Source organism: Chrysochloris asiatica, unplaced genomic scaffold, assembly GCF_000296735.1.
Source record: "Chrysochloris asiatica unplaced genomic scaffold, ChrAsi1.0 scaffold00214, whole genome shotgun sequence".
In the NCBI taxonomy this organism is placed as follows: domain Eukaryota; kingdom Metazoa; phylum Chordata; class Mammalia; order Afrosoricida; family Chrysochloridae; genus Chrysochloris; species Chrysochloris asiatica.
This window is the reverse complement of record NW_006408732.1, coordinates 4,564,332-4,575,470: the sequence shown is the minus strand read 5'-3', so window position 1 is coordinate 4,575,470 and position 11,139 is coordinate 4,564,332. Positions and strand designations below refer to the sequence as shown.

General features: G+C 37.4%; 1 protein-coding gene across 1 annotated transcript in view; it reads left to right on the top strand.

Moving 5' to 3' along the window:
* LOC102841922 (39S ribosomal protein L1, mitochondrial-like) overlaps positions 1–11,139 on the top strand; it is a 136,116-nt gene that overhangs the window by 73,519 nt on the left and 51,458 nt on the right. Inside the window, exon 7 of the mRNA XM_006872902.1 lies at positions 6,124–6,230. Coding sequence (XP_006872964.1) covers positions 6,124–6,230 — 107 coding nt within the window. The remainder of the gene's footprint in view (positions 1–6,123; positions 6,231–11,139) is intronic.

Below are 11,139 nucleotides of genomic sequence, written 5' to 3'. Positions count from 1 at the left end.
GAAAGAATACAACCTTGTTGCACACCTTTCTTAATTTTAAACCATTCAGTGTTCCCATGTTCTGTTCGAACAACAGCTTCTTCGTCCATGTACAGATTCCTCATGAGCACAATTAAGTGTTTCGGAATACTCATACTTCACAATGTTGTCCATAGCTTGTCATGATCCACACAATCAAAAGCCTTTGTGTAGTCAATAAAGCCCAGGTAAACATCTTTATGATATTCTCTGCTTTCAGCCAAGATTGCTCAGACATCAGCAGTGATATCCCTCGTTCCATGGCCTCTTGAGAATCCGGTTTGAACCTCTGGAAGTTCTCTGCCAATGTATGATTGTAGCCATTTCTGTATTACCTTTAGCAAAATGTTACTTGCATGAGATATCAAAGAGATTGTCCGATGATTTCTGCATTCCATTGGCTCACCTCTTCTTGGAATGGGCACAAATATGTATCTCTTCCAATCAGTTGGCCAGACAGTTGTCTTCCAAATTTCTTGGCAGAGATGAGTGAGTGCCTCCTGTGCCGCCTTACTTTCTTGAAAGATTTCAGTTTTTATTCCATCAATTCCTGGTGCCTAATTCTTTGCCAATTCCTTCAATGCACCTTTGACTTCCTCCCTGAGTGTCATTGGCTCTGGATCTTATGCTACCTCTTGAAACTGTTGAACATTAACCATTTCCTTTTGGTATAGTGACTCTGTGTATTCCGTCCGTCTTCTCTTGATACTTTCTGCATCATTCACTAATTTGACCCCGAGAGTTATGGTAGTGGAGGAGAATATTGGACGTGCCATAGGTTGTCAAAAGAATCAACTTATCTGTGTTGGATGAAGTTCAGCTACTAAGAGTGCTCCTTGGAGACCAGGATGGCCCAACTTTGTCTCTCAAACTTCGGATATATTGTCAGGAGGGACCAGTCGCTAGAGAAGGATATCATGCTTGGTAAGGTGGAGTGTCAGAGAAAAAGAGGAAGACCCTCTGTAAGATGGATTGGCAAAGTGGCAGCATGAATGGGCTCAAGCATGGCCCCAATTTTGAGGTTGGCCCAGGATCGGGCAGTGTTTCATTCTGTTGTACAATGGGTCGCTAGGAGTCGGTACCTACTCTGTGGTACCTAGGAACAACAACAATGTAGACGGTATGTACTGTTACATCAGAACGCATGGATTAGATTTTTTTTTTTTCTTTTGCCAGTATAATTGTTAACCTAATATAAATTGGAAATCTACTTACTTTTAGTACAGTTCTATAAATTTGGTCTTATTCTAGGTTAAAATTAGTGGACTGTGTTAACCACTAAGTATGTTATCATCATATTATTTTGTTTACTTTCTTACCAATTTGTCAATATAGTCTGTATGCAGCTTCATGGAAGAATGATGTGGTAGTATGCTTCTATAAAGATTTAGAGCCCTGGAAACCTTTTGGGACGATTCTGCTTGAATGTCCTTAGGGTCACTATGAGTTGGAATTGAGTGGACAGCAATGGATTATGAGTTTTTAAATCTGATATGAATTTGTAAGATGCATTAGTGAACAGGAAGATCAGTTAGGATGCAATGCAATAACAAGAGGCTGGTGTTGTAAGAGCCTCACTAGACTGCGAACCACAAGGTAAATTCAAATCTACCACCCTCTCCTTAGAAGCCCTATGCAGCGATGCTTGCCTTGTTGGCACTTAACTGAGTTGAGTTGGAACTGACTTGACTGCACTTAACAACAACAAAGGGTGATGAATCTTTATGCTAGGATCATTATAAGCTATTAGAGTAAAGCGGATAAATGTAAAACTGTTAGGACTTTGCAACTGAGTAGTTATGATTGGACAGGTTGAGAGAAAGAGAAAAATCAAAGGATGCTGAGAATTTAAAGCCTAGGGGCCTCTTTTAATATGTTGATGTATTTAATAGAAACAAAGCATAAATTTAGAAAGAAAATTAAGTTCATTGTCAGACTAGGTATTTCTTCAAGCAAAATTTTATAGTGTAAAGAGAACATGTATTTTTTTGTTGTTGTTTAAATAAATGTGTCTTGAAATTTCAACTCTTGATGTGATATAGAAAAAAAACAAAAAACTAAAATTCTTCATGCATGATATCCACTAACTCTTGTCTGAGTTATGTATAATGCTTTTTAGCTTATGCAAATTCAAATGAATTCTCCAAATACTTTTGTTTTGCTAGAGCTTTGTTTCTATTTGATTGCCTCCACTAAATCAAGAATTCTCCCTAAATTCTGGAATATTTTTCATAATTTTTAATGAAATGTTTCTAATGAACAACAAACTTCTTATATCAGAACAAAATTAAACTACTAAATGTAATCAGTTAATATTGATACTGAATACCCCAAATATCCATGTTTTAACTCCTTTCTATGCACAGTGAACTGAATTTTCAAAGAAAATACTTTGTCACTTTTGCCACTTTACTCATTCTCTGTATAACTACTTTCTCTAGTCTTAAATTTTTTTATTAGTATTTTCATTGCAAAATTGAAAATACTGTTTTCAATCTGAAAAGTTTACAAGTACTTTATTTCCTTTCTCCAAATAACAAAAGGTTCTTTTTAGAATATTTATTTTTATTGATATGGGCTTTGCTTAATTTTTACTTTCAAAATGAAGAACACCGTCTGTGTACCATGGTCAGTCCCTACCATGGATTTGATTTTTTTACCCTCCATTTGCTTAACAAAGCACCTTGAAAAGCAGACAAACCTTTCTCCTCTTCTAATGTTTTCTTTCATCTCACTTCACCTGACTTGCTTACTAGCACTGACAAAGCTAGTGTTCTTTAAACATGAAGACAAATGATTAACCTGTCAACAATGTTAAAACAGAATGCACCAGATGTGCATTGGCACAAATGAAGCTTGCATTATTCATTTTCTATTCAGAATTTTGTTTAAGAACATTTAATTCATCTAGATCTAACATAGGACTTGAGGGTAAAGTAGAAATTATATTTTGAGCAAGTGAATGAAATCAAAAAACAAACAAGAAGTCCCTGCAGCTGAGCTCATTAGCTTCCCGTTCTGTCTAGGTTTTACTAAGAGGAGTGAGTGTAGCTGTCTTGGCTGGATGGAATGTGCATGTTTTGTAGCATGTTAATGTTGCAGATTTATATTTTGTAATTGCTTACAGAACTGTAGTCAGTCTCTCCTATTTTTTGAATGCACATTTGGCTAATTTTCTCAGTACTTTTTTGTTTCATAAAATAAAAAATAGATGAAACTTGATTTTTAAAATTTCTTGGAAGAAATATGTCATCATTTTGTTTCTGCTAGCTTTTTTTCCCTTGATGTAAGTACCCTTGGGGGCATGGTGTCTCTGTACAATCAGTAATGGACTGTGAGCCACAAGGTTGGCAGTTTAAGACCATTAGCCACTCTGTGGGTAAAGGATGAGGCTTTCTGTTCCTGAAAATTTTACAGCCTCAGAAACTACACAGGGTTCCTATGAGTCTAAACCAACTTGACGAAACTTAACAGCAACAACAGAAGTACCCCATGAATTACTTTCACTTCCAATGCAGATATGGTTGTTGATAATGTTTTTATTCATAAATGTGTTCGCATTTATAATTACACAACAGAAAAGTTGAGTTGATTTGAAACTAAAACACTGTTTTAAAGGGAGAGAATTTAATAAATGACAGTGTAACCTCAATGAAAATTAATGCACCGCCACATCAAAATAAAAAAGGAAAATTAATAAGATTTAGGTAAACACTAGCAAAAATGAAAATGAAAAGAAAACCCACAAACAAAGTGAACTCAGCACAGAAAATTATGTGGAACAAAATAATGGGCAGCACCATAAAAAACACACAGCAAAATGACAGCAAGCAATTCATACCTATAGTAATTGCACTGAATGTCAATGGATTAAATGTACCCAACCAGAGACGGACAGTAGCAAAATGGATAAGAAAACAGGATTATTCAATATGTTGTCTACAAGAGAGACATTAAAAAGATGGAGCCAGCCTATATGCCCATCAACATAAAAATGGTTAAACTTTGGTACATACACTCAATAGAGTAATACTAAGGCAATGTTGAAGAATAATGAAGAGTCTGCAAAACACCTCATGAGCTGGATTAACCTTGAGAACATTATACTAAGTGAAATTTGTCGATCACAAAAAGACTGATATTGTAATATAGTATGAGACCTCTGCTGTGAGAAATTAGAAAAGGTTTTCTTGATAAACATTCTATGATTGTTACAAGGAGGATATGGGAGATTATTCCTTGGCTAGAGAGTAGACACATGTTAACATGGGTGACAGAGAAGGCACTGTACAAGAGGGAAGTTGGCAGAGGAAAGATGAAGGTTAGCGGGAGACACAGGAGACGTGTAAGAGAAGTGAACAGAGGTAAATATTGTTAACTGATGGTACATGTAGGGGATTGCAATCATTGTAATGAAACAAGGCCTATGAAAAACAATTAAGAAGCACAGCTAAATGCTTCTTAGGAGCTAGGCTGGCAAGACTTCTTCCTTTCTTGTACTTTAGACATGTTGTCAGGAGGGACCATTCCCTGGAGAAGTACATTGTTATGGATGGTCCTTGTAAAGGAAAAAAATCCTCGACAAGATGGATTCACACAGTGGCTGCAACAATAGGTTCAAACATACCTAATATTGTAAGGATGGTACAGTGCTGGGCAACATTTTGTTCTGTTATACAGAAGCTCAGTGGAAAAGAGGACGATCCCCAACATGATGAACTGACAACAACATTGGCAAGTGGCAGTAACAATGTACTCAAACATAACAACAATTGTGAGGATGGATGAGGACCTGGCAGTGTTTTGTTCTGTTATGTGCAGGGTCGCTCTGAGTCGGAACCTTCTTGAAGACACTTAACAGCAACAACAATACCCATTCATGGTGGGAACTCTCAGAATATTAGAAATAGAAATAAACTGCCTTAAACTAACATGGAAGTCATTAATTATTTTAGTTTGGTCATAGTGAGTTGAACTGAAAAAAAAAGTAGAAATGAATTTGTAGACAATTATTTCTGTAAGCTTTGGTTAAAAGAGGTGGTGGTGATTGTGTGCCATCAAGCTCGTTCTGACTCATAGCAACCCTGTGTAGGATTTCCAAGGCTGTAAATCTTCAAAGTAGGTGGTGGTTTTATGCCGTGGAGTCAGTTCCAACTCATAGCAATCCTGTACAGAGTTTCTGAGGCTGTAAATCTTTATTATGGGAGTAGAAAGCCTCGTCTTTCTCCCACGGATCAGCTGGTAGTTTATAATTGCTGACCTTGCAGTTTGCATCCCGATTCGTAACCACTACATTACCAAAGCTCAGTCAAGAAATCAAACAACGTATTGCATTGGGCAAATCTGCTGCACAAGACCTTTTTAAAGCGTTGAAGAGCAAAGATGTCAGCTTGAGGACTAAGGTGTGCCTGACCCAAGCCATGGTATTTTCAGTAACCTCATATGCATGCAAAAGGTGGACAGTGAATAAGGAAGACCATAGAAGAATTGATGCTTTTGAGTTATGGTGTTGGAGGAGAATACTGAAAGTGCCTTGGGCTGCTAAAAGAACCAATAGATCTGTTTTGGAAGAAGTGCAGCCAGAGTGCTCCTTGAAGGTCAAGATGGCCAAACTTCGTCTCTCATACTTTGGACATATTATCAGGAAGGACCAGTCGCTAGAGAAGGATATCATGTTTGGTATGGTGGAGGGTCAGAGAAAAAGAGGAAGACCCTCAATGTGATGGGTTGGCCAAGTGGCAGCATCGATGGACTCAAGTGTGGCGACAATAGTGAGGTTGGCCCAGGATTGGGCAGTGTTTCGTTCTGCTGTGATAAGGTCGCTATGAGTCGGTACCAACTTGATGGCACCTAACAACAACAACAAATCTTCAAAACCACCAAGGGAGGCAGTCTCTTCCAAATAAACATTCAAATTTTATTGGTTAGATAAGCATGTCATAACTGTTATGCATGCTACAAGGGCATGAACACCAAAAGTGGGTATCAGAGGGACCACACATCTGCCATACTTGCACAGGGCATAAACTTTCATTTTATTTAGTCATTTTTGCTCCTTCTTTGAGATGTGATAGCATTGGATTTTTTTTTTTTTTTTCTTACTAGAATCCATTGGCCGTGACATCCCCCAAATGCTTGAATTTTTCAAAACTGGACATGAAATTGTAGTAGATGAAGAAAAGGAGAACTTTCTCCAGACCAAAATAGCAACAGTAAGTTACAGGGAAAATGATCAAATGCATTTCTTTTGATTTATGCTCAGATAATATAGGAACAATTTACGATATTATAATATGCCATATCTTTTAATTGATTCTTAGCACTAATTCTTAGCACTCCTGCTATTATTAGAAGTAGAGCGAAGTATGTTTATATATATATGTATATATATATATATTTGTTGTTGTTCTGGTAGCGTAGTGGTTACGAATCGGGCTGCGAACCTTAAGGTCAGCAGTTCGAAACTACCAGCCGCTCTGCGGGAGAAAGATGAGGCTTTCTACTCCGTAAAGATTTACACCCTCGGAAACCCTGTACAGGGTCGCTATGGGTCGGAACCGACTCGATGGCACTTAACAACAACAAAAATTTGTTGTTGTTACGTGCCATCAAAGTTGATTCTAATTCATAGCAACTCTATACAGGGTTTGTGAGGAGCAACTGGCGAGTTTGAAGTGTGGCCTTGCAATTCACACTGGTCTTATGGTCCAGTGCTTAACCTATAGCACCACACCAGGACTTGTTGTTGTTTTATGTATGTGTGTGTATGCATATATATGTGTATGTGTATCATATACATATATATTGTTGTTTTTATTAAGGACATATTGATGATATAAATTGAACTCATAACCTTTCATCGTATTTGAGAATTCCTTTTTCTCTGTTATGTCATTTATTGACATTTAATTTATACTATGTCTACCCTGTTCCAAGAGTCCTGGTGTGGCATTGTGGGTTAATGCGCTGGACTGAAAAGTTGGTTTGAACTACAGGGTTGGCAGTTCAAGTTCACCTCGGAAACCCTATACATGGTCGTTATGGGTTGGAACTGACTCGATGGTGTTTAACGACAACAACCCTGTATCAGGTCATAATGAGTTGGAACCGGGTAGACGGCACTTAACAATTTGATTATTTTTGTATATGTTTAGTGAGCCTAATATTTTAAGCTTATGGATTGTAGGGAATAATCTTGTTTATCTGCTGGAGAATATTGCATGGTGCTGAGCACATTCTAGGTAGTGATTGTTCCTTTAATGCAATTGCATAATTGGCTTTGTTTTTTACTATTCCATTTGAATTTTCATTGTTATGTTTAAAAATTGTTAATTGAAGAAGAAACTGGAAATCAATTTCAAAAATGATGTTCAGGCTATTAATGTAGAGTCCTTGTTCACATGGAAATTCAGGCTGAAGATGAAAGAGAATTAATACAAGTCCATGAGAGCCAAAATATGACCTTAAATGTATCCCATTTGAATGGGCAGGTGCATTGTTGTAATGGGAGAAAAATTTCTCAGTGCAATTGTTTTGGCCTTTTTTTCACCAATGCAATATACAATTTTCTTAAAACATCTTCCTAAGATGAGCAGGGGTAAAAAAGAGAAGGCAGACTGTTTGTCTATTACAAGAACAAACAAGTTGTTCTCCTGGGAGCCATCTAAGCAAGCCATTAAAGCCATTCAGGACAAACCCAAGTCCATAACTGAAACTCAAAGGGAACACACAAGCAGTCTGGTAAGCTTTCTGGTGACTGCGTTAGTCTGTTTGTGAGTGGAGTCGGGGAAAGGCAGTAGTGATGACATGGTCTTAGTTTGATCATGTTCCATAGACTTCTGTTGATCTTGAGATAAGTGAGAGTAAAGGAAGGGCTGGTTGATCCAAAGTTTAGAGAGAATTGGGAACTCCTGAGCTCTAGACACTGACCTAGCCACTGGGGGCTACAGCTGAGAGTGAAGCATCTAGTTGATATGAAGTGAGGGGATACGGGCAAGAATGCCCAAACTTGTAGATAGTACCATGACCTAGCTTGGATGACTTGCTGATCAAAACTCGACTAGAGGACCATAAACAAGTTTGATACAGGAAGCATATGTAAGTTGCTACAGTTTGATGAACTTGACCTTTGCTTATGAATGTAGTTGCTCAAAATACCAATTGAGAAGGAAGGAGTCTTCACACCAAGGATCAGTACACAGGGTTGATAGGGACGGGCAACTTAGACATTGGCTACCTAAAAGGTGGGGAGGTGGGCGCTATAAAGGCACAAAGTGGCTGGCTTACTAGTTGTCAAGAGGAAGTTTAGTTTCAGAGTGTGTGGGGTCAGTAGAATCTCCACTGAATAGTTTTCATCTTGTATAGATGGGCCTAGTGAAAGTAGATGGGAGAGGATTCATTTGATTCAATAGTGAGTAATTGTTGTCATGACTGATTACGATAGTCACAACTATAAAGGTAGACGTTTTGTAACAAAAAGGGGGGAGTAGTTAATCTTACATTCCAGGAACAGAGGACCCTGGGACTATCATGAGGGAAGAACATGAGTGGAACATGGGATCCTAACCAGAAACGGAGGCAGAGGTGATGGCATGGAGAGAGGGAGTTAGTTGAGGATTCTAGACTCATGGAAAGTAAAAGGTTGGCTGCTGGTGGGCAGTAGGCTGGCTTGCAAAATGTGACCTTTGGTTGTTTAAACTATTATATTTTGATATAAACGTTTTGTGTATATATATATAAAATAAATATAAAACAGGGAATAGAGGCAAATACTGTTAACTGATGGTGCATTGAAGGGATTGCAATCATTGCAGTGAAACAAAATACAATAGGTTGAATACAAAACCAATGTTCTCCCATGTAAACTATACCTCAATTCACAATAAAAGATTTAAAAAAAAAACCCACATCTTTCTATTAAGCCCCTGTGATTATTCTATGCCTTTCGCAAAAAATTGAACTGGCTTTTGCAGATCTTTTGGAAGCCACTGCTTTAATTGAGACTTTTTTGGTGAGATTTTGAAGGTACCCTAACCTAACAAGATTAAGACAAAAGTATTGTTTGAAATAAACCTGTGTAGAACTGGAACTCTTGTTGTTGTAATAAGTGCCATCAAGTCAGTTCCGACTCTTAGTGTTCCTTTATAGGGTTTCCAAGGAGTGGCTAGTGAGTTTGAATTGATGACCTTGTGGTTCAAATCAACCTTGCGGTCCCGTGCTGTATCCCATAGTGTCACACCAAGACTGCAATGCTGAGTAACCCTTGTAGCAATATTTTTTGACTTACCCTCCTACTACCTATGCTGTGAAGGGGTAGGTGAGATTATAACATAGCAACCATTTAGCAATCTCTGCTCCTAGCTACAGTGAGGTAACAGGATCCTAACATACTGTCCCTTCTAAAATTGTCCACATTGCCTTAATAGCTAAACCAGGCAAAGAAAACTGTGGTTCTTGAACATAAATGTAAAAATTCTAAACTAAATTTTAGTAATTAGAACTCATCAATATACAAAAAGGAGACCATATCATTGTTAAATATAAAGTTTGTTTTAGTAATGCAAAGTTAGTTTAACATTAAAAAATCAATCCTCATAATTTACCTTAGTAATAAATAAGGAAACAAAAACCATTTGAGCATCTCATTAGGCACAGAGAAAATATTTGACAAAATCCAATGCCCATTTCTGATTAAAAGTCTGTCAGCAAACCAAGAATAGACGTCAACGTTTTCAACCTGTGAGTGTCTAAGCAAAGCATACAGCTAATATCATGCTTAATGATGAAAGACGGGTGGTTTCCTTTTAAGATTGGGAATAAGACTAGGATATTTACTATCACCATTTATGTTCAACACAGTCTGAAGATTTTAAATATAGTCAGGTTAAAAAAAAAAAAGACATAAATGCATCCAAATTAAAAAGGAAGACATAAAACTCATTAATTACAGATGACATGGTCTACCTAGTAGATCAAATCATGAGTTAAACATGGTTGCAGGATAAAAGATTAAAATATAAAAATTAATTGTATTTCTGTATACTAGCAACATACAATTGGAAATTTAAATTAAAATTTTAAAACATGAAATACTTAGGAATAAGTCTAACAAAGATGTAAAAGATCCAGGTGCTGAAAACTTCAAATCATAGTTGAGAGAAATTAAAGAAGATTTTAATAAATTGTGACAATGTACCATGTTCCTCGTTAGTACATTAAATATTGTTGAAATATCATTTATTCTTACAGTACTCTACAAGAGACTTCTGGTTTCCAGTCCAGTTGTTGGGTTCAGGACCAGAAAGAAAAAGCGTTTTGAGTTAATTGGTGATGAAAGTACTCAATACGAGAGACATTAGTTTATTATAGAAAATAAAATAAAATATGGTTTACCAACAAGGGAATTTGCCTACAAAGGGTAAAAACAGCTGTGTCCATTGGTGGCTGCCTGGATAGTGAAGTTTTTCTATGCAAGGGGTGAGGGCTAGGGTCTTTTTATTTCATAGGGTAAACAAGCTTCACACTCATCAGGGTAGTTGAATTATAGAGAAGATGGTTGGTTGGTTCTACTTACAACAGAGCAAGTGGTAAAAGAAAGAGATGTGTTCAGGTCACTACTCAAGAGCCACATAAAAGACTTAGAAGATTCCACTTGTGCCTTGAAAGAAAGCCTAATTTCTTGTTGTACCAGAGCTGATGTTGCCAAAAAACAAACTTAGAGTCTTAGTGTAAACAGGGCTAAAGTACGTTGCCAGCTCAACTCCCAACCTGGAATGGTGTCTAATGCTAAATTGAGGGATCAATGGATTTGGAGGAAATGGGATCTTGAAACTTGGAATGGGGACCCTTGGGCAGATAATCAGGAAGCTTCGGACATAGAACCTGTAAACTCCATTAAATCACTCTTGCTAACAGTGATTTAAAGAGACAGTATAGACATAAAACCAAATGGCCACCACTCCTCTGTCTGTCGTGCTGTCGTGGTTTGAGTAGCTGTGATTCTGAGGGCTCTGCCACCGGTATTTTAAATAACCAGCAGGGTCACCCATGGTGGAAAGGTTTCAGATGAGCTACAAAACAAAGACAGACTAGGAAGAAAGAGTGACAAACTACTTCCGAATC